Genomic DNA, 24,316 nt, shown 5'->3' with positions numbered 1-24,316 from the left:
CATTAAAGAGCTGGTTGTGTGTGTTTCCTTGTGTGTTCCTGCTATCCAAAATAAGAGTCCAAGTTTAACTTTAAAATGCTGCAGGGTTTGTGTAATGCCTATTAATGTTACAACCCTGACTCACTCTCAGTATTTTATCTATCACTTTCAGTATTCTATCTGTATTTATCCTGATCACATTTAAAATTATCTTCATTTTCCTGTTTAATTGTATATGCATATATACAACTACTAAATTCCTTAAGAAGCTACCCTTGCATAAGCTAGATTAAAAAAATTACTGACCACTGGTTCTTTTAATTCTTGAGAAAAAAACATATTATGCAAAATATGCATGGTACTGATCTTTTATAACAATCTATAAACTAAAAAAAAGGTATAAATAACTTGAAAAAGCACCCACAATCTCATAAAATGCCTTTTTTATTTTTTCATATTAAAATGAAAAGTGACCAAACTTTCAACAAAGCAAAACAGGAAAGTGCAGTCGGATTAGTGGCTGCTTAAATAAGTTACCAAAAATATAAAAGTGACCAAGAAAAAAAATCACATTCACAAAATATGCCAAGTTTTTACTTTTAACAAAACAAACTATAGCAATTACATTTTCTTTTCGAAGTATATAAATTCTGCTGTTACCAAAGAGATAAGATGATAATAGTTTTCCACCATTCAAACTGTAATAAAAACTTAAAGATGGAGTAACAGAAACACCAGCACGATTAATATCAGATGAAGCCAAGCTTACACCACAAGATATTTAGGAAATCAATTGTTCAGAACTTAGAACCTACATTTTCCCAAAGAAACAATGCTATCCAGAAATCTTGGATTCTTAAGCTCATGATTAGGACTGGGGGAAATCACTTATATTTCCAGATTTCAGATCCTTATTTATGGAAATGACATTAACTATCTGTCTTATTTAACTAAAATTGTAAGTGAAAAATGTTCTATAAAACATCAAGTACTATAAAACTACAAGATTTTCCCATATTATTAAATCTATAACATAACTGAAATTGATCCACCATGCCTTAGCCCCGACCCTCCTTTATGAAGCTTCAGCTCCACTAGGTGCCTGAAATAAGGGGAGTTCTGTCTCAGAAAGTTATAAGAAAGCTTCAGCAATTTAAAAAAAAAAAAAAAAAAAAAGCTCTCTCTGACATTTAGAGGTCTCTTTCTTTCATTAAATACATATTTTGCTGAGCTGCTAAACAAAACTTAATATTCAACGTGTAATTTTAATATTTAGATAACATCACACTATACTCTAAAGATATTATGTATTCAAACCAATGTAAAGCCAGGAAATAATAATAGTATAAATAACAATCATAATTATAACTAGTAACATCTGAACTCCTACTATGCTCTAGGCACTATTCCAAGTGCTTTACATGTATTATTTCTTTCCATTAATCTTAACTGTATGAAGAAGACACTGTTACTATCACCATTTTACAGAAGAGAAAACAAACAGAAGTAAAATACTTTCGTTCAGAAACATAGGAGTTTCAATTTCTAAATCAAAATTTAAAAAGCAAAGCAGGATAAGAATGATTGATTTATGATCTGACCTATTCCCACAATCCATTAAAAAACAAATTATAAGCAATTTAAACAACTGAAAAGCATTAAAGAAACCCCAAAATATATAAAACCAATCAATCTTATTAAGAATCAATAAAAGATTTTAAAAATCCTATTTGGTTTGATTTTTGGATGTCTGCAAGTAATTCTTCGATTTTACTTTGGTATTTAAATACATTAAAATTTTGGAATGGAATTCAACGCTAATATGTTACTACTGCCACCATCTAGGTGGGGTCATTTCACAGTCATCAAAATGTCATTTAAATGGTTTTTAAAATACTTCTATTTGTTTAATGAAAAAATTGGACATTCTGAATAATCTACAACATTAAGAAAAAGCTGGAAGGAACAGTTTGAAAAGAGTTAATGTCGATAAGTTTTCTAAATATATTCAAGACGTTAGCACCTAAAATATAAATTACTTTAACAATTATGATAAAAACAAATGCTGAAGTAACTAACATTTACATAGTGTTCATCATGTGCCACGTACCACTATCATTCAATATACAGTATTAATTCATATAACAACTGGATCAGGTAGGTGATATGGAACTTAAGACAGAAAGATGTTAATAGCTAGTAAGTAGTGAAACGGGACTCCCATTCAAGCAGTATAGTGTGGTTTCAAGGTTTGTGTTCCTCACTAATAAGCTATATTACAAACAATTAGACAAAAATCAGTAGATAAAATTTTATAAAGAAAATATAAAGAAACAATTCTGTTCCCTTTGTATGTCACCATATTGCTACAGAATGCAAAATACATGATTCATACCTCTAGCAAGTGTACATGTGTCTAGCAAGAGAACAAAAAAGTATATCAATCAACATTTAAAATGAGACCAAGTAAACAGTTCATATACAGTTAAGAAGTATGTAGTAGATATGAACATTTAGATAAACTATTTTTTTACTTTAGTCTTTCTCTGAATATTTTATAAAATGATTATTACTGTGTAGAAATATTTTTAAATGAGACTTTGTCATACATTGTATCACATGATATATAAATACGTAAACACTTAACACTTTAACAGAAATTTTCACTAAAGGATTCTTCTAGATTCAGTTACCTCAAAATCAGACCTTTGCAAATCACATTATTTAATTAGCTATTCAGCCAAAAACATAATGAACTTAACTTTGGAAGATAAGATAAACTGCATTAAACCTACACAGATCATGCCGTCTGAGACTCACACTGCAACTATTGTGTTACGACACTGATAAGCCATTTTAAAAACCAAAGAGCTAAGGAAGATTAGCTACCATAGAGGAGGTGGATAAATCAATGCAGTCTCGTTACTAACCATAACAATAAAATCCAAAAATTCATGTAAAAGACTGCTGGTATCTTCATAAAAGGACAGCTTGTTAATTTAATAATCACCCAACTTAAAAGCAAAATATTTAGAAGTCACAGTCTCAAAAAAAAAAAAAAAACCCCAAAACACTTAAGAGCATTATTCCACCATTGCTTTGTGTACATTCAGAGAAAAATCAGATGAATGGTGTGCAGTTAGAGGGAAAGGATGCAGTCTTTGTTCCTTTGACAAAGCCATCCACATTGACCAGTTTAGTTAAACTTACACTTATTCTGACACTTTCCATAATAGTGAAGTCCAAAAAGCTTGAAAAATATTAGTCATTCATTTTGCTATAGATATATTAATGTTGTGATTATAAGATGTCTCAGATACAGCTACTACACCTTTCTAAAATCCAAAAAAATGTGGTCCCAAGGACTTTGAAAAAGACTATGTATATATATATTCCAAATTAAGGTGTTACCTGATATTCAGAATCCAGTCTAAATGAAGAGTCTCTTGAGTGATAGGTATCATTTAAACTACTTCCTCTGCTTCCAGACATCATTCTAGCACTTAAAGAGCTGGAGGGTTGAACAGAAATTCTTCTTGGAATCCTTGAAGGTTTAGACTCCATTCTTAAGGTTTTCTGTGAAATGCAAATTTTCATTAATTGCCTTTGGGAAAACACGCAGGCCTTTACTGCTTAATCCTCATTAATCGTCAGCTCAAATCAAGATTAGCCATGCAAATTAACCATATACCACAATGTAAACTGTGAGACTATCACCACTACCTCTCTTCTACAAGGCAGAGATCCTGAAGTCCACCAGTGGTTTCTTAACTATTCATAAAATGGAGCAAACAAAGAAAAAGCAGGATGAGGAACCTTGAGGTCTGCTGTTTTGCAAATCTGGGTCCTTTTCCTTCCTCAATTTTGCCTGTATATAAAATCCTACGTGAATTTACTCTTGATTTTCTTGGCATTTTTCTCCATTATTAGTGTTTTCAATGCTTACGCCTATTGAGCTATTTGCATACCCCTAACACAATATGCTCTCACAGGCCTTTATATATGTGCCTGGAAAGTCTATATACTTCCCATCCAATTCCTGGTCATTGGTTTAAACACAAGCACCTTTCTTTGTGTGCTTCCATTTTGTACATATTTTTATTAACACATCATATTACCCTGCACTATAATTTGTTTACCTTTCAGTTTCCCCTTCTCAACAGAGAATTTCTAGATCGAGATCATTTAAAGCATTTTAAAACTGTTGCCTGGAGCACAATTCACTATTGCAACGATGTGGAAAAAACAATCCAAATGCCCGTCAATTCATGAGTGGATAATTAAAATTTGGTATATGTATACTATGGAATAGTATAGTATAGTATACTCAATCATAAGAAACTACAGTGATCTAGCACTTCTTATATTTTCCTGGATTAAACTTAAGCCCATTATCCAAAGTGAGGTATCACAAGATCGGAAGAATGGGCTCCACTTGTACTCGCCATCAAATTGGTACTATCTGATGAACACTAGGGTGTTCACATGGCAGTGATACTCTCCAGGGATCAGGGGGATGGGGGGGGTAAACTTGCAACTAAAGGACATGGGGAGCATTGTAGAGGGGAAGGGCACACCTCTTACCCTCGCTTGGGGGAGGCACAGACATAAAATGTAACCATAATGTTTGTACCCTCATAATACCCTGAAATAAAAAAAAATAAATAAACAAAAAAACAAAAACTGTTGCCTGGAATACAACAGGTACAATAAACACAAATTAAAATGATAAGCAATGAAGTTTATTTGTTTTTATTTACTACTCTTAATTATAACAAAAATAATAGTAATAACTATTATTTATTATTATATGCCAGGCCTGGGGATAAGGACCTTCTGATTATTAGTTCACTTAATCTCCAAACCAACCCTAAGGTAGGTGCTACATTATCCCCACTTTATAGATAAGACAACTGGCACTGAGAGAGTAATTTGCACATGATCACACAGCTATACAGTATTTCCCAGAATGTTTTCAAAGAATGCTTATTATACGGATTGGAAAGTCACATATTTTAAGTAAAAAGGTCAACTTAATAAAACTACACATAAAGTATGGTTCTAATTATGTAAAAAAAAAAAAGACAGAAAGAAAGAAATTTCTAAGGAAATAAACCAAAACGTTAAAATTGGTTTATATAAAATGTGGAAATGAATGCCTCCCACTTTATAGATTAATAATTTCTAAATTTTCTTCACTAAACATTCTTCAACCCATGACAAAAGTAAGCATTAGCTATGCCTAATTTTTAACTATTTGCTTAACATATTTATGAGATGCATCCATATTGCTACATGTAGTTGTTTAAGTTCACTCTAATTTGTTTACGTAGTATTCCATTGTATGAATGCACACAATTTATTTTCCCATTCTACTGTGACTGTACACTGGATTGTTTCCAGTTTGGGGCTATTACAAATAATGCTGCCAAGGACATTACTTTCACAAATTAAAAAGACTTAAATTTTTCTGGGGCAAGGATTTAGAAGCAGGCCTCTGATGGTATCTCTCACACTTAAGTGGAATCACACAGTATTTGTCATTTTGTGATTGGCTTTTTTTACTTAGCCTAATGTTCTCTAGTTTCATCTACATTGTAGTATATGTCAGAATCTCCTTCCTTTTTAAGGTTCAATAATAGTGCATTGAATGTACAATCATCTCTCTCTTAAGCACAGTGATACGTTCTGAGATATGCGTCATTAGGCTGATTTCGTCACTTCGCAAACATCACAGAGTGTACTTACACAAACCTAAATAGTATAGCCTACTATACACCTAGCCCATTGCTCCTAGGCTACAAACCTGTAGGGCATGTTAGTGTACTGAATACTGGAAGCAACTGTAACACAGTGGAAAATATTTGTATATCTGAATACACTGACACATAGAAAAGACACAATATTACAAATAAAAATATTGTAAGTAAAAATACAATATTATAATCTCATGAGACCACCATTGTATATGTGATCCATCATTGACTGGAAACATTGTTATGCGGGTATGCATTACTATACCTAAGAGTAATCAAAATCACAGAGACAGAAAGTAGAGTGGTGGTCGCCAGAGGCAGGAGTGGAGGTGGAGAGTTATTATTTAATGAGTGCAGAGTTTCAGTTTCACAAGATGATATAAGTTATACAAATGGATGGTGGTAATGGCTGAACAACATTATGAATATATTTAATAGCACTGAACTGTACACTTAAACATGGTTAAGATGGTAAATTTTGTTATGTACATTTTACCATAATAAAAAAAAATGGAGGGGGGAGAAAAGGGTGACGCATGGGGCTGAAAAATGAGTTGAATTAAAATCTGTATTTTGAGCAGTAGAACCCCAGATTCCTCCCCAGCTCCATTCCCCCCGAAATAGGATATTTATTCTCTGGAGAATAAAGATCTTAGAGGAAATTCTCCACAGTTTTCCCCCCCCGCCACGTACTATCATCTCTGCAGGGATTGAGGCAGAGGTCAGTATAGGAGTAAAAGAAAATCTCATATACTCAATATTGAGACCCAAAGATTCTTTTCTTGGTCCTGTCCCTACAATACTTTCAGGAGACTAAGGGATTCTACTATTGGATCACCAAACATCAGAGGTGAAATTTCCCGATAATCTCATTTGGAATGCTCCCACTTAAAAAAGCTCGGTTGCTACCTGACCATTCTACTCCACAGCAAAGTCCACTAGTAGTGACCAAGTGTTCATCAGTTTTTTTTAGTGCTTTCCTCTAATAGACAAACATCGAGGGTCACTAGGTATCCAACGAAGGCCACCAATATGAAAGGAAAACCAAGCTAAACAAAAAAAAGGAATTTAGAGATGATGCAGGGAGAAGAAAATGAGGAAGAGGGGTTATTTCTTATTCTCAAAGGGATCAAGTAACATTCGTTCATTAAAGAGCGCATGAAAATCCAAAATGTGACACTTTTTAAAATGACACACATTGAAATAAATTCAACATAAGGACTGGGATTAAGCTGAGGAAACCTCCCAGAAAGCAGAACAAAAAGAAGAAAATGTAACATGAAAATAAAAGAATTGTCCACAGGGTTATCATTTGACAGGGTTAAAGAAAAGGAGAATGAAAACAGAAAATTACCCAAAGAAATAAAGAAACCTTTCAAGAAGTGAAGGACATAAATATCCACATTGAAAGAGCTCAAGAGTACTCACCAGGACCAAGAAAAAAGACCAACCTTCAGCACAACATATCATCTTGAAATTTCAGAAAACCAGAAATAAAGGGAAGACTTGTAAGTTACCAAAGTTGAAAAATGGGTCACATACAAATTTAAAATAATTAGAATGGGTTCTTTATACCAACATTAAACTCTTAGGACAGTAAAACTGCCTGTGTAAGGTTAAGAATAGGACACATTTTCATACATTCAAGGTCTAAAAAAACCAACCAAAAAACACAACACAACCATAGTAAGCTCAATGAAGAGCATGTCCTAGAAAATAGAAGCATAAAGCATTAAACAACCACACATGGAACTGAGGAAGCAGTGACAAAGGGAAAGTGGAGGATGGTATACAGAAAGCATAGGGAGCAATCAGGTCGGGCGCGGTGGCTCACACCTGTAATCCTAGCACTCTGGGAGGCTGAGGCGGGAGGATTGCTGGAGCTCAGGAGTTCGAGAAAGCATAGGGAGCAATCAGACTGAAGCAGGACCTCAGGTAGCAAAAGTTCTAAGAAAAAAAAGTACCACATGGAAACTATATTTCATTGGCATGTGGCAGAGATGGCAGTATAATTGGAAAAAACATGCTGAGTACGCAGAAGGGCAATTTAAAAAATTAATTCTGGGGGCCGGGCACGGTGGCTGACGCCTGTAATCCTAGCACTCTGGGAGGCTGAGGTGGGCGGATTGTTTGATGTCAGGAGTTCGAGACCAGCCTGAGCAAGAGCGAGACCCCGTCTCTACTAAAAATAGAAAGAAATTGGCCAAACAATTAAAAATAGGAAAAAAAAAAAAAATTAGCCGGGCATGGTGGCCCGTGCCTGTAGTCCCAGCTACCTGGGAGGCTGAGGCAAGAGGATCCCCTGAGCCCAGGAGTTTGAGGTTGCTGTGAGCTAGGCTGATGCCATGGCACTCTAGCCTGGGCAACAGAGTGAGACTCTCAAAAAAAAAAAAAAAAAAAAAATTAATTTTTTAACTTGGGAAAATAGAGCCATTGTTCAAAGAAAGGAGGTATGGTTGTATTCGGGTGTACTCTTTAATATTTTCACAGTCATAATAATGTAAACCTAGACTATAGAACCACTTTTGTCACAAATACATTACGAGATGGAGGCGGGTAGGGTAAGTAAAAATGGTTGAATAACAAAAAATATATACTAGTGAAAAAATCATGAAATAACAGTATAAGCACATCATTTAGAAAATGAAGGTAAATAAATCCTAGAAGATTAAATAGTTGAGGGTCACTGTCAGTGGCAAGTGGGACTAGGGCTTGGGTGAAGAGTGGGGAAAAAGGACTGCTGTTTTTCTTATAAGCAAGATGATCATATTTCCCTGTTTGTCAAGAAGAGTCCCAGTTTATGCCCGCAAAAGTCCTAATTTATGCTAATTACCTCAGAATAATTATTAACAGTGCTAACGTTGTCTTTTAAAGTGGCCTGATTTGGATGATAAAGTACCTGGTCACCTAACTTTTCTACCATCAGCTTTTTATAAACTATGTACATGTTGGATAAATCCATACAAAATTTATCATTAAAAAGAGGTGAATTTTGAATTGGAAATTTTAAAAGGAGATTCATTAGGAGAAACAGTATTAATGATCAAACACTGATGTGCAAAAGCCCATAAATGATTAAACAAGATGTTATTTTATCAAGAAGGCTATGAAAACACTAAACAAGAAACTATGCTTGTGGCCAGGCGCGGTGGCTCACACCTCTAACCATAGCATTCTGGGAGGCCAAGGCGGGCGGATCGTTTGAGCTCAGGAGTTCGAGACCAGCCTGAGTAAGAGCAAGACCCCTTCTCTACTAAAAATAGAAAAAATTAGCTGGGCATGGTGGTACACAACTATCGTCCCAGCTACTAGGGAGGCAGACACAGGAGGATGGCTTGAGCCCAGGAGTTTGAGGTTGCTGTGAGCTAGGCTGACTCCACGGAACGCTAGCCAAGGTGACAAAGCGAGACTCTGTCTCAAAAAAAAAAAAAAAAAAAGAAACTATGTTTGTGATCTGAGGATTTTAAACAGGGAGACAAAATGCTTTCTGAAAGATGTATGTCTATAGCAACAATAATGCTTCTTAATTATACCTCTTGTAGTTTGATTATATTTATACTCAATTCTTACTTGCAGAATAAAACTAACCTAGTAGGAAATCTGCTCAAAACTAACCTCGTGGGAGAAGACAAAGAGGCAGAGTCCTCTGAGAGATATAATTTGACACTGTATGAAACTATTTTTGGCAATTCCTCTACATAAATTGATTGAATTTTGACAATGTAGGTGTTACACAAAAACTTATGTAATTTGGTTGCGTAAGTTGTAGGTCAAAAGCAAAAAATATAGTGAAAAGTAAAATGAGCAGTCCTTGAAAAACTTCTACCAGACAACTTACAAGGTTCCGTGGAGCATCTTTTCAAGCTCATTCATTCGACAAAGTTTTTTGGATATTTATGTGCTAGATACATTAATTAACACTAAATAAGGGGAGGAGGTGGGAGGATACCCCTGAACATACTGAGATGGTGCCTATGAAGAAACCATAGTCTTGTGGGGAACAAACTACACAAATAACTACATAATGTAAATAGTTATAAATGCTATAAAGGAAAAGGTATAAGCAAGAAAAACAGACTAGCAGAAAAAGGGCACTTGAAGCTTAATGCTTTTAACCAAGACTTAAAAGTATACAGCACAAAGTAAGTTCATATGTGCAATCTTTCCTCAATGGTCAATGTAATAGTAGTCTCTTAGTTTCCTTCTGTCACTTTATAGTACTGCTTTAAATTCAGATTTGATTCCAGAGTTGGACAGCCAAGTTCTCTTCCTGTTTGGTGATAAGGTAAAAACTTATCACCACGGCTGGCTTCACCAATGTGGATCCTGTGCTTGATTAAAAGCTCTGCTGTTGATATCCTGAAATTCTTCATGATTTTATCTTTGAGCTGTGTTTCTTAAGTCAGGAGAGTGGAACGTGAGCTTGAGCAGAACAGAGATGTGCGTGTCTGCCATGTCTTGCCACTCAATTTGCATACAGCACTCACGATTGTTACACAGCTTCCATAACACAATTTGTACTTGCTTTGAGCCTCACTGAACTCCTAGGCATGACAGGACTACTGGAATTACATGTTCTTGTTCGTCATCAACACATCTATTATGACTCAGTAAGGGCAGGCACTGACAGATGCAAGAGGCCACATTTTCCATTCTCCAGAACTGGTTTCAAATGCATAACAAAGGTAATGAGTCACAAAAATCTTACAATCAATATTTGAGATTTTTACTTTATTGAACTTTTCAACTTCTGAGATGAAGTCTCTGGGTGCAGATTCTTTGGAGCTGATACAACTGCTAGTTTACCTAGTTTAGCCCATCTTTTAATGTGCTCTCACCTTAAGGCATTTTAATAGTCGTTGACATGAGCAACGAGAGTGGAAAACAGGTTTTCACACCAACTCCACAATTTATGTAGTCTGCCCATTTCACAAACCTGTGGTTTGCTTAGGCTTCTAAAAGAAACTACTTTTTTAATAGGTGATTTCATTCTGCTGGGCTTCCTAGAAAATTCTGAAGAGGACTTAAAAGCAAATTTATGTTTTTGGTGCCCTGTTGAACACTACAAAGAATCTTTAGACCAAAAAAAAAGCCTTTCCTACCCATAAACAGCATTAAATCTATTCAAATCCATTCTGTGGAAATATCTTGCCTTAAACTTCCTCCTAGTCCAGGCAAAAAGCCAAAAGGAACTGTGTCATTATCTGACATACAAAATTCTGAAATTAATTCTGTGCCTGATGTTATCTGCAAGTTGCCAAGACCTCACCAGTCACATGTTAAATGCAACTGAAAAAACATCTCACAACTTTTACTAAGTAATGGCACCATTTGCCAATCAAACTTACAGTTGATTTCCATCACCCTAAAAAGGTAATCCAAATTCTTTGGCCTAGCATCCAGAACTCCAACTTACCTGTTCCATTTAATTTCCTTAAATGAAAATACAATTTCCTTTAAAAATTCTAGCTCCAGTTCATAATTATTTTTGAATTTTTGAGACAGAGTCTGGCTCTGTTGCCCAGGCTAGAGTGCAGTGGTGTCATTATAGGTCACTGCAACTTCAAACTCCTGTGATCAACTCATCCTCCTGCCTCAGCCTCCCAAGCAGCTGGGTCAACAGGTACACACCACCACACCAGGCTAATTCTTCTATTTCTTGTAGAGACAGGGTCTTGCTCTTGCTCAGGCTGGCCTCAAGGGACGGCCTCCCAAAGTGCAGGGATTACAGGTGTCAGCGAGCCACAATGCCCGGACTCCAGTTCAGTTTTTAAAAGTTACTAGATACCTAACAATACTCAGTTTAGTAGGTGCTAAATTCTAGGAAATACTAAAAAGACTTATCTCCTGAAATTGTATTTTAGGCGTGGGGGGAATTAATAGAATAAATAATTTACCATGATACTATATAGGCGTAACAGAAGAGATACTCAAAATGCTACGGAGAGAATGTTCAGTTCTTCACAATGGCAGATTATTCAAACCAATCATTCCCCTAAAACAATGAAAAATGCTTGATAAACTATAAAAAACTTCTTCTAAAAAGTCTCAAAGAACTGACAAGAGTTACTAAGTCAATAATGAAGGGAAAACGGAAACCCAGAGACAAGAAAGAACAAAAGCCACTTTTTCCCTGAAGGCATTTGTAGATTCCAGCAAATTTAAACTTTCATTTTGTCAGTTGATAGAAGGACACCAAAGCTCAGGACATGAACAAGGTAAGGAATCTAATAGTCCACCTCCTTACAATAAACTGGTCTACAACCTCAGGGTAAGTAAGAGTCAAGCTGGAAGTAAACCAGCTCTTATGCAGATTTTGCAGTCCAGGTTGATGCTACCTGAATAGCAAACGAAGTTAAAAGCCTGAATTTGGTTTAAGGTGGTCCCAATCTAGTAATCCACTAAGAACTTGGTAGAAGCCAACACAAATCTTGTTGGAGAAATATGCTAAGCTTCAAACTATTTCTACAAATAATTTTTCAAGTATAATGAGCAGGCAATAACTAAGTATACACTGAAATAAATAAAGCACCACAAACAAGGTCCTTGAGACACAAGATGAGAGAAAGTAAGAGTAGCAAAAAATATAAAATCAAGTATTTTAAAAAGATTATAAAACTATGTGCACAATGTTTACATAAAGGAAAGCTTGAAAAATACGTGCAAGGAACAGAAAACACAAAAAAGAGCACTTTTGAAAAAAGGACTGAACAGGACTTTCAGAACTGAAATATACAATGGCCATAATTAAATATGAACACGATGAGGATGAGAAATCCAAAACTGAAAACATTCTGTAAGATAACTAGCCTAGATGTTTCAAAAAGTCAATGTCACAAAGAAAAAACATAGAAATACTGTTCTAGTTTGAGACTAAAGAGACAAAACCAAACGCAATGCATGAAACTTGAATGGATTCTAATTCTAAAAGACAACAAAAGCTTGCATACTGACTGAATTTTACTGATGTCACAATGTCTGCAATTCACTTTTAAATGATTCTGAAATAGCAATATATATTTCAGAAAGTAAGTGTATGAGCCAGGTGCAGTGGCTCACATCTGTAATCCCAGCACTTTGGGAGGCTGACACAGGAGGATTGCTTGAGGCCAGGAGTTCAAGACTAGCCTGAGCAACACAGCACGACCCTATCTCTAAAAAAAAAAAAAAAAAAAAAAAATTTTTAATTAGCTGGTCATGGTGACATATGCCTGTGGTCCTTGCTACTGGGGAGGCTGAGGCAAGCAGGATCCCTTGAGCCCAGGAGTTGGAGGCTGCTGTGACCTACGATGGCACCACTGCACTTCGAGCCTGGATGACAGAGCGAGGCCCTGTCTTAGGGACAAAAGAAAAGAAAAAAAAAAGCAAATATGGCAAACTATTAACTATTGAATGTATGCAAGTTTACATGGGTGTTAATACAAATATTCTCCCAACCTCCTTTCTGAATATTTTCATAACAAAATTAGGGAAAGTGTTCCATCTCTGCACAATATAAAGAAGTCACAAGAGAACATCCCTCCCATCCTAACATAACAAAAATAAACTGGATAATCTATAATCTGATGGACTTTCTTAAAGTCACCAGAAAGCTCAGGTTGCAAGGCAACAAGATGAAAAATGAACTGCAAAGGATGACAAGCCTCTCCACTGGAAGAGATGGAAAAGGTGGCCACCATAAAAGCTAAGAAAAAACTATCAAAATTTAACTAATTCTTAAATTCCTAAAGGCCAAATATTTGCTAGGGGGACAGTTAAGAAACTCTGGGGACAAACACAAGGGGAGTCTTTTCCACAGACCTCTACCGAGCGTTCACAAGAAAGAATGAGGGTAGGCAGAAGACCTAAGAGTCTCTTTTTCTGCAGCATAATCATGTAGGGCCTGCCTATGTTTACTAGAAGGGGACAACCTAAAGAAGTCTATCCATGTTCCAGACCTTATGTGAATACAAGGCAGTGATTAGCTGTTGCCAGGAGAGGAATAGGAAACTCAATTTCAGGAAGGACTTGGCGCTGATACAGGTAGAGGACTGTAGTCACTGGGGAAGGGCCCTGAAACCCATCTGCCCAAGACCCTTCACCAATACAAGGCAAATACAAGGCAGAGGTCAGTACACAGCAAGGAAGGGGCACACATAGAATCTGCCTGCACTCTAGACTCTAGAATGAACAGAGCCAGGAATAAAGGCAGAAATGCTGGAAAATCCCTACCTCTGAAAATCAGCACACACAGAGCCTGCCTAAGACTGGAGAAGGATCAATAGAACAAAGAACCGCCCTCTAACCATAGCTTTCTTCAAATAAGAAGCAATACCAGTCTACTGCTGAGGGAGGTACAACAGAGATCTCTCTGCGGTGCAGGGCCAGCAGAAAAGTTGAGGGTGGTACAAGAACACTGAAAGAAACCCTCCAGGGATGGGCGTGGTGACTCATGCCTATAATCCCAGCACTCAGGGAGGCCTAGGTGGAAGAATCGCTTGAGCTCAGGAGCTCAACACCAGCCTGAAGAAGAGTGAGAACCTGTCTCTACGAAAAAAACAGAAAAAAATCAGCCAGGTGTGGTAGCACTCACCTGCAGTCCCAGCTACTCAGGAGGCTAAGGCAAGAAGATCACTTGAGCCCAGGAGTCTGAGCTTGCAGTGAGCTGCAATGATGCCACTGCTCTCTACCCAGGGTGACAGAGTGAGGCTTTGTCTCAAAAATAAAAAAAAAAAAAAAGAGAAGAAGAAGCAGCCCTCCAGCATTCTAGGCCTCACATTAAGCATTAGGCAGTGGCAGTCCACTACTAGCATACTCTGAAGGTAAATAAAGCAATAATAAAGATCAGACCCAGCTCAACTATAGACTAAACTAACTCAATCCTGACAGAAAGAGAATATGTCCACATCAAGGTATAAATATTATTTACTTCCATCTCTACTGTTCTTTTATTTATTTTTACTATAATCCAGACATCTAGGGTATTTAACTCTTTTGTTGGTTTTTTTCTTTTTTTTGAAGACAGGGTCTTGCTCTGTTGACCAGGCTCAAGTGGCATCATTTACTATTCTTTTATTTAAAATTTAGCATTCAATGAAAAATTATAAGACATACAAAAATGCAAGGGAAAAAAAATCAACCTATTACAAAGAGATAAAACAATAAACAGTATCACACAAAGATATGACACCAATGTTAGCAAATGAGGAAATCAATGGGCTACGACTAGGTAGATCTGAAAAATTAGGAAAAGGAGACATAAGCTAGAGGAAAATTATCTAGAATAAAGGCTGGAAAGACATACAGTAGCAAATACAGAAAAAAGAGTTTAAGAGATACTGAGGGAAGAGTAAGGTCTTATGTTTAACTAGATTTCCGAAGGACAGAAGACTAAAGCAGAGAAAATATTTGAAGAAATACTGGCCATAAGTATTCCAGAACTGATGGAAAAAAACACCAACTCAGAGTCAAGAAGTCCAACAAATACCAACTAGAATAATTAGCTATTCATACCAGACTGAGGAAAATCATTCTATTAGGTTATTAAGTACAAAACGTCCGATTTCCTTGAGTGCTAAGTTTGACAGCTGATATCTCTGACATTTCACTTTGACACTTCTTGTTTTATTTTTATTGTGAAGATACATCCTCATTCTTTCAAATGCATGGTTTGGCTTGTGATTGTCTTTCAAATTTTTTTTAGAGCAATTTTTGTGAAACCATGGGTAAGTCAAAAATCTGTGTTATCTTCGAATACGAGTTCTGTTGTGGAACCAATGCAGTGCAGACAGCTTGAGATAACAACAAAGTGTTTGGGAAGGATGTGGCTAATGAATACACAGTGTGCTGACGGTTTGAGAAGTTCCATTCTGGTGATTTTAATCTTGAAAATGAGCCACATGGGCCACCTGAGACCAAGGTGGATAATGATGAGCTGACAGCTGTAGTGGAAGTGAATACATCTCAACCAACGCGTCAGTTAGCAGCAAGGTTTGTCATTACTATTCCAACAATATTGGACTGTTTGAAACAAATCAACAAGGTAAAGAAGCTGGATAGGTAGGTAACACATGAATTAAATGAGCGTCAGGAAAGAAATGGTCTCGAAGCTCGCCTTTCCTTGCTGTCATGACATAAAGGCAAACCATTTCTACACCTTATTGTTACGTGTGACGAAAAATGGATTCTTTTTGACAATCGCAAGCATTTGGCACAATGGTTAGATAAAGACGAAGTGCCAAAACACAGTTGAAAAGCGAATATTCATCAAAAAAAGCTAACAATGTCTGTCTGATGGTCCAGCGCTGGTATTATCCACTACGGCTTCATGAAACCTGGTCAATCCATTACAGCAGATGTCTACTGCAACCAACTAGATGAAATGATGAGGATGCTTGCAATTAAGCAGCCAGCATTGTTCAATAGAGACAAGCCAATCCTCTTGCAAGAAAACATTCGACCACATGTCGCACAAATTAATACTGCTCAAACTACAGAGGCTAGACTTGGAAACTCTGTCATCCACCGTTTTCAGCAGACCTTGCACCAACTGACTACCATTTCTTCCCGGCTTTGGATCCCTTATTGCAAGGAAAAATATCCAATTGTGAATAAGCCATGGAAAATGCCTTTTGAGATTTCATTGCCACTTGCTCTCCAGGCTTCTTTGCTGCTGGCATAAACGAGCTACTGTTAAGACGGCAAAACTGCGACGACAGTTTAGGCGCATACTTTGATTAACTGTACCGCTTCTTGCTAGAGATGTAATAAAACACACTTGATTCGAAATAGGACATTTCATATTTAATGACCTAATACTTAAAAAAAAAAATTATCACTATGCTATGGGAGCAATAAATAGGGAACCAAAAGTTCCAACAAGATGAGAAAGACTTCAGAGGAGGTAACATTTGAGTTGACCTTTGAAGAAAAACTAGAAAAAAAGGAAGAAGGTATAAAGATGCTAAAGTACGTTTAAGAAGAACTGGAAAATCAAAAATTAACGTATGAGGCGTGTGATTCAAGCCATGGAAGGTGAGAGAGGAACAGAAAGAAAACCAAAGGTAACAAATGTAGAAAGTAGATTATGAAGGCATTTGTGTCCTCTGCTCAGGAGTATGTACTTTAATAAAGCAACAACTCAGAAGCTCTCTACCACCAGTGGTTTGTGCATTATTTTCTTCTCTAAGGACCACACGAATGATGTTTCTGAAAATTAGAGTTTTGAAAGATGAAACAATTAGTACTCCAACAAAACTTCATCAGTTTTGTCTAGCCTTAATAACAGATTCATATATAACTTGCTTCATTTTTGCAATATGGAAAGTAACTTAACATTTAATTTTTACTGCCTTTGTGTAATCATGGGAAGCAAACCACTGCTATAGGCTACAAGCTTAGAAGCTACTAAAGATTTTTAAACAGGGTCAGTCCAAAACAAAAGGTCCCCCAAAACTAAATCAATATTGAGGTCAAGTTACAGGAAAAGACATGTTGGCACCAAGATAAATTAGTGAGAGTCCAAAGTAGTGGTAATGGATAGAATGTAGATTTAAAACATACTTCTCAAATCAGAGAGAATTTACCTAATAACTGGGAGGGAGTGGGAGAGGATTATTTAGAATACTGATGAAGAACAAATGTTTTTACTGTTTTTTTCTTTTTCTTGCAGGGGATTGGGAATGGAGGAGAAGGGAGCAAACCAAGATAAGGTAGTTTTAAAGAATGAGCAGTCTGAAATACCCAGAAGGTCTAGAGAGATGCTAGAAATAAAGTTTTGAAAACACAGGAGAACAGTGTGGGCTGACAAAAGATTTTCAATCACTTACACTGATCTGTTTACTTTTTCCCAGACACATATCCTATCTCCTTGCCGTCTGCATGTACTACTGTACTTCCTATCTGGGCAGTCTTAGCACTCCCTCTCCCCCACCCCTGACAACTTAGTATCTCTAGTAGAATTTGGGGTATTATGAAAAAGTATTAATAAATCAAAAAACTTCAGACAACATAAACACTCAGAGCAAAGTAATTCTACCAATAACCCTACTTAAGAGTAAAACTTACTGGGACCACTACCACAAGTAGCCCACTATGTAGGGCTTGGATTTTTAGTTTACCAAATTTTGGAAAGCTGTGAATTCCTAAAAGCAGAGAAATAGAAGTGTTAATGTCTCAAAGTTTTTGATTCTGCTTCTGAAGGCTTTTCTTAACAGGTATTTTCTTCCATCACTCTACAGACCACTATGTCCCATTACTACAATAAGTCTTACTCAGGTATCTGTCAAGTAAACCCAGTAATCAGCCTAATAAAAGAGCCATGGCCCTATCCATATTATCACATGCTACTTTCCACACCTAATAGTCTTCCTCTGTATTTTAATGTATTCATTAATAAAAATATATTTAATGTATTCATTAATACAATTCATTTCCTATATTTTCCAAAACAGGAAACTGCATCTAGGCAGGAAATAAATTAAGCATTGCCTAATTTTCTGCATATCAGCCAATTTCTGACTATTTGAAGAAATATGATAGTTATGAGTTCAAGTTTTGAAGTCTGCCCTTTACTTGGTGTGACTCTAAGGCTTAATCTTTCCAATGCTTAATTTCCTCACCTACAAAATAGTGATAATAGTAGTACCAATTTCACAGGTATGTTGTGAGCTTTGCTGGCATACAATACTAGCCATTATTAAACAATGTTAAGATTTTCATACAAACAGCTTAGTAGAGATTCTATTGGCTTTTTCATTATTTGAAATTTATCTCTAACACATAGTATTATAAAAAGACTTTTAAAGTCATTCAGCTTTATGTACAGGATATTCACTGCAGGGTAAAGAAACGTATATAAGCATATGCATTAAAAAACTGGAAAGAAAGCCATTTTTAACATTTTACTGTTCTATGGGTCAGAGCATTATTAGTGTGTTTTGTTTTTCTTCTTTATACTTAGTTTTCCAAAATTTCTTTAATGTACTCGGTCTTACTTTGCTAATTAAGGGCAAAAATTATTTACAAAAGAAAAAGACACTTTTTTGTAACTTGTATCACAATAAAATGTATAAAGAAGTCTTAAGGAGAATAATTCCCTTTGTAAATTGCTGGTTTATAGCCTTAGCAGCTACACATGACAAAGAAAGTAATAAACAAAAAAGTACTGTTGCAGTAAGAGCTAAATGAAAGACGAAGTTAAAATCGCTTCACAAAATGGACTTTAGATTACCCGAGTATGACTTAAATTCTTTTTTTACTATGAAAATTTTCAAACATAATCAAAAGTAGAGACCAAACTGAACTTTCATGTATCAAGTCTTCAGTAACATTTGACCAGTTTTGTCTATTTTACCACCACCTGTATTATTTTAAAGCAATCCCAATCATGACATTTTTAAGGATACCTATCCTTATAATTCTAAACAACCTGTGGTAAATTATAAAATATGGCTACAAATCTCTGCCATCCTAGTATGAAACGCCCTCTTCAATGCAATGTTGCTGGTCTGCCCAGGACAAGGTAGAGTCTTCTTTCCTCATCCCTTGAATGTAGGTTAGCCTTGTGAGCCTTAGTTTGACTAAAAGAATACATTGTAAGTGACATTATATGATTTCCAAAGTTGCAAGAGATCTTATAAGCGTCCATTTTCACTTTCTTGGAATGCTGTCCTGAGACCTCTGTCATAAATGATCATTTGGAACAAAGCCTAGATGTCAACCAGCACCATTCTGACAGCACCCTGGACCTTCCAGCCTGGGAAATCCACCAGCTGAATGCTGACACAGTGAACCCAAGAATAAACAAACAAGTAGGACTGCCCAAAAGGCATATAGAACTGTAAAAAACAGTAAAAAGTAGTTTTAATCCTCTAGGCTTTGAGGTGGTTATACAGCTTCCTAAACTTATCCTTTTACTTTCCTGCTATGAGTATTATCTTATGCCACAGTCTCTATGAAAATGTAATTCTAACCAGGTGTAACTTGCAATCTGTCTTAAATATTAAGGGGGGATTGCAGTTACTAAACCGTCAAAAACATATTAACATATGGCATAAAGGCTGGAGTAATCACACAAAATTCCAATGTAGCTTTTCAATAGTCAAAAATTTTCCAGAAATACATAGTTATAATTCCATTATTTACCTGTACTTTGTATACTCTTCTATTTAAAATATCTGCTTCTGGGGAAAAATTCTTTTTTTCTTAATGGGAAATCCTAGTGAACATGGAGACACAGAACCTGAGGGTGGTCAAATGAAGGAAGCACTTTGAAGCAGAGAACTTTTGGGGCCTTTAAAAAAAAAAATCTCTTGATTTTTAGCTGACAAATATTTAGAACACAAAGATATACTCAAGTCTTGAAAAACAAAAACTAGAAAAAAGTTTAACATTTCTTCAAGAAAATATAACTTTGATGTTAAGTCTACACTAAAGCACTTTAAAAGATAAGCTGTTCTTCAATGACTATTTGTCTTTAATCTGTAAGTGTCAAGTTTTCGATCTTCTTTCAGTAAGTGGAAACCATTTTAGGGTTCTTTCTGGAAAGTGAGAAACACATTAAAGTGAAATGATGATGATGATGGAAAGATGATAACTAGCTTTTAAGGTTCAAAACTTGCCCTTTAAAATCGGTGACAAAAATGGGCGTAGAGCAGTAGGTGATTTTAAAAACCAGATGTTCAGCTTAGCTCACCTAACTGGCAGAGTCACAGAAATATATTTCAGAGCAGGTTAAGCCAGCTTTGACCATGTAAATTCATGTCAGAGTAGAAAAGTCAAAAATTAAGATCAGTGAAAATTAAACCCCAGACAACTCTCAACTTACAAAGTAATTTTATTCCCTCCCCAACCTCTTTTGACCTCACCCTGTGATTAGCAAATACTGTACTGTAAAGAAAGAATTTTTGTAAAATAATGATTTGTGAGATGATAAATTATTTCACTGTAACAGAATTCTGTGTTGGTGAATCCAAGTAATCTTAGTAGGAATTCAAAATTTGATTCCTTTTACATTGTAATCAACCTAATGTGATCAGTTGCTGACTCAGTTATTTAAGAATTAAAAGGTTCATTAGTTCAGTTTGTTGGTTAAAAATGAAGTTTGATGCAAGTTTGTGCATTTCATTCATGCAAGTTCCACCATTCTTTATAGTATTGGCACTTAATTATCTATGGTAACAGAAGAACGTATGGGCAAAGATAATCTAAAAATCATTTTTATTTGCCTTAGAGACACAATCGGTCTCCATTCCACAGCACAGAGCACTAACTTTCTTTTTTTTTTTCTAAAAATTGAGAGTGCTTTATTACTTTGGGTAAAGTTAATATGTCAGTCTCCTACTCTTAAGTTTTTTTTTTTTTTAGCACTAACTTTCTAATGCAGTACAGAATGTCTTTCTTGTCAGGCTCTAACCCCTCCCTCATTCAATTCATATTTCAGTTATGGGGAACAAACTGTCAATTCCTAAAACAAACCATATCACCACTTTGTAGACTCCTTATCAAAGTCCTAGTGATCATCTTAGTTCAAGCAATACTTCCTGTAAAATTTCCCCACAAGATTAAGCACCCCTCCTCTATGCTCCCACAGTACTACTATATAGTCACACTAAGATAGTAATAGTAGTTGTTTATACACTAGACTGATGACTAAATCGTGAGTTGTAGAGGGCAGACGCCATGTCAAGCTCATTCTTGTAACGTGAAGCCCTAATCTAGCAGCCATACTACAACAAATTAAAAATTACTGGTCCTGGCATTATCTCACACCTATAATCCCAGCACTTTGGGAGGCTGAGGCAGGAGGACTGCTTGAGGCCAGGAGTTCAAGACCAGCCTGAGCAACAAAGCAAGACCTCATCTCTAAAAAAAAATAATGTTTTTTAAATTACCCAGCCGTGGTGGCATGCACCTGTGTAGTTCCAGCTACTCAGGAGGCTGAGGTGGGGAATCACTTGAACCCAGGAGTTCGAGGCTGCAGTGAGCTATGATCTATCTGCCACCGCACTTCAGCCTGGGTGACAGAGCAAGACTGTCTCAAAAAAACAAAACAACAAACAAAAAACAAAAAAAAGTTTACGCTGATAGCTTTTACACTATAAAATTTTCCTAACATAAAATATTAAAATATAGGCAATTCACGAACATATACTAGCAAAAAGGGTTGTGTGAGGTGGACATGGAGCTGATTAAAAATTGGCCACATGAGAGTCATGGATGACTTTTATGTCCAAGTCAATTATTTGACATTTTTATGCCTTTATGTAGAATATATTGGAGTACCTTCATGCTTTACCTGGGAAAATAAGCCCTCCCACCAGTGTGGCAGAAAAAAGAAATCATTTGTACATAAATAAGCAGAAATTCTTATTCAATACATACACCTGACCCAGCAGGCACCTGGAAAAAAAACACCCCAAGACTACACAAACTGACTATGCTTACTTTGTAGTGTAATTTGGAGCAAAGGAAGAGCTGTAAAAAGCTTTTATCTATAAAACATATATAATATAGAACTTACATAAATACATATCACTGTGCACAGTACCTCATCTAACTTAATCCTCACTTCAACACTAGGAATTAACTGCTATGTTCCTGAGGAAAGCTGAAGAGGTAAAATAATTATGGCAAAAATGAAGACTCAAACCCAGATCTTCTGACTCTGGCACTACTGCCTCACGCACCACTGCTGTTTCATAAAATGCTGTAGAGCTATTATATGAAATACTGACTCCATTTCTGAAAATTTTTTTACCTCAAGGAGAAATCTAGTTACACTATGCCTCGCCTTCCTAACAGTATGCTGTTTTGATTTTTAAGTCAAAAATTCATCTTTAAGCCTACCTATTAGCTTCGGACAGAAAAGGGGAAATAGGCGGAAGGAATGGGAGATTTATAATAATGAATAAGAAAAATGCCTTAAAAAGCCTACAAAATCGGAAAAAATCTTAGTAAATTCAATTTTACTTGGCATATTTACTTTTAACAGTACCAAACGACATCGGTGTGACGAATTTATTACCCAGAGATTTTCCCCATATATATTTACTTTTCTAAACAGAAAAAGTATTAATTGTAGTATTTTTTGGTGTGTATGTGTACACATTCATCTTCACTACGCAGCTTCATCAAAATGAGGGCGTATTCTACTACTGGCGCCTTCCATCTTTTCACTTCTTAAGCCAACAGGTGCTTTTTTATATACATACACATCACCTATTTCAATTTAAAAAACAGAGCATTTACCAAAACACAATAAGAACCCCCAAAGTGTCACGATATTCAAGATCTGGAGCTATCAATGAGCAAGGGGCTGAATCTGAGGGGCTGCCAAAGTCACTTCCATTCGAGGCTGGGGCGGCCCAGCCCTAACCCGGGTGCCCGCCTCCAACACCGCGTTCACCAAATACCTCACTCGCGACACCCCCGGCCCACGGGGCTCCAGAAGATCCTCCAGAACCCAGCCCAAGGGGAGGCCGCGCCAGGCCAAAGCAGGGCTCAAGCCCCTCGCCCACCACACGCCCATAAAACGCACAATCTGACCCCTCCACCCGTCACAAACTCCACCACGGGACGAAAGGCCACCAACAGAAGAGGCCTGTGCCCAGTCCCCGCGTCGTACCAGCGGTCCCGGAACAAGCTCCTCCACCCCAATCCAGCGAGGAAGCGGCCTTCGCGCCCCCAGGCCTACACCTCGTTTCTTCCCCTCCCCCACCCGCGGCCTTGTCTCGAACCAGCTCCCCGGGAGGTAGAGGCCCAAGCCCCGCGTTTTATTACCCCTGCTCCTGAGCTGGCACTGAACTGGGCGCGTCCCGCTTACAGCAACCACACCACTGCCTTCCTCCTCGGAGTTCTAGGCCTGAGACTGAGGAAAAGAAGTCCGCAGCTAAGCACAATGGCGCCCGCCCCTCTCTCGGATCCGGCGCAGAAGCAGCCGCCACCGTTAAGCGCCCCTCCCTTCTCCTCCTCCCCCACTTCGCGGACTTCCCGGCATCTCGCGAGAGTGGCGGCGCTGCGGGAATCCGAGAGCTGCGGGCGGGCTCGACGTACCCCACCGCGGGGTGGTGCTCTGACTGCGGCAACCGTTGAAGAGCTTCCCCCGGGAAGTCAGCGAGGCGCCACTGGTAAGCTGCAGCGGCAGATTGGCCCGAGTGCTGGCGGCTGGGTTGGCGAGTGTGCGGGCGCTGGGAGCTGGGCACTGGAGGCCCGGCCCTGGTTGGCGGTCCTCGCTCGACTGGCGAGGGTCTCTGAGCCAGCCCCTTCACGCCCTGGTGCCCGGGTCCCCGCCCACAGGTTCTTGCCCCCTCGGGCAAACCTGCAGGGCCCACTGCTAGAAATACCGCCCAGCTCGGTTTTTGTTTTGTTTTGTTTTTTGTTTTGTTTTGTTTTGTTTTGTTTTTTTGGCGCTTGGTAAGTGGCGCAGTGAATGTTCATTGAATTGAATCAAGCACTGCCTTTTCCGACCTCCCCTCCTCCCCGCTTGTCTCCCTGCCCGCCCTATTAAGCCCTTCCCCTTAAGGGTTGGAGCGGATTTTCCAACCTTGTGGTAATTTCCTGTAGTAATTAAGTCTTGGTGGTGGGTTACTTTTACAATCCTG

The 24,316-nt window shown here is 37.4% G+C and overlaps 1 protein-coding gene across 2 annotated transcripts in view; it reads right to left on the bottom strand.

Moving 5' to 3' along the window:
• MARCH7 (membrane-associated ring finger (C3HC4) 7, E3 ubiquitin protein ligase) overlaps positions 1–23,666 on the bottom strand; it is a 49,298-nt gene extending 25,632 nt beyond the window's left edge. For both annotated transcript variants that reach the window (XM_012655838.1, XM_012655837.1), the window contains exons 1-2: positions 23,496–23,666; positions 3,391–3,555 (exon numbers count right to left, since the gene is read on the bottom strand). In XM_012655838.1, the coding sequence (XP_012511292.1) occupies positions 3,391–3,543 (153 nt within the window). In that variant the 5' untranslated portion in view covers positions 3,544–3,555; positions 23,496–23,666. The remainder of the gene's footprint in view (positions 1–3,390; positions 3,556–23,495) is intronic.
• Between the last annotated feature and the right edge of the window lie 650 nt (positions 23,667–24,316).

Source organism: Propithecus coquereli, unplaced genomic scaffold (genome assembly GCF_000956105.1).
Source record: "Propithecus coquereli isolate 6110/MARCELLA unplaced genomic scaffold, Pcoq_1.0 Scaffold49, whole genome shotgun sequence".
In the NCBI taxonomy this organism is placed as follows: Eukaryota; Metazoa; Chordata; class Mammalia; order Primates; family Indriidae; genus Propithecus; species Propithecus coquereli.
Note: the sequence above shows the minus strand (reverse complement) of the source record. Positions and strands in the feature narration are given on the sequence as shown.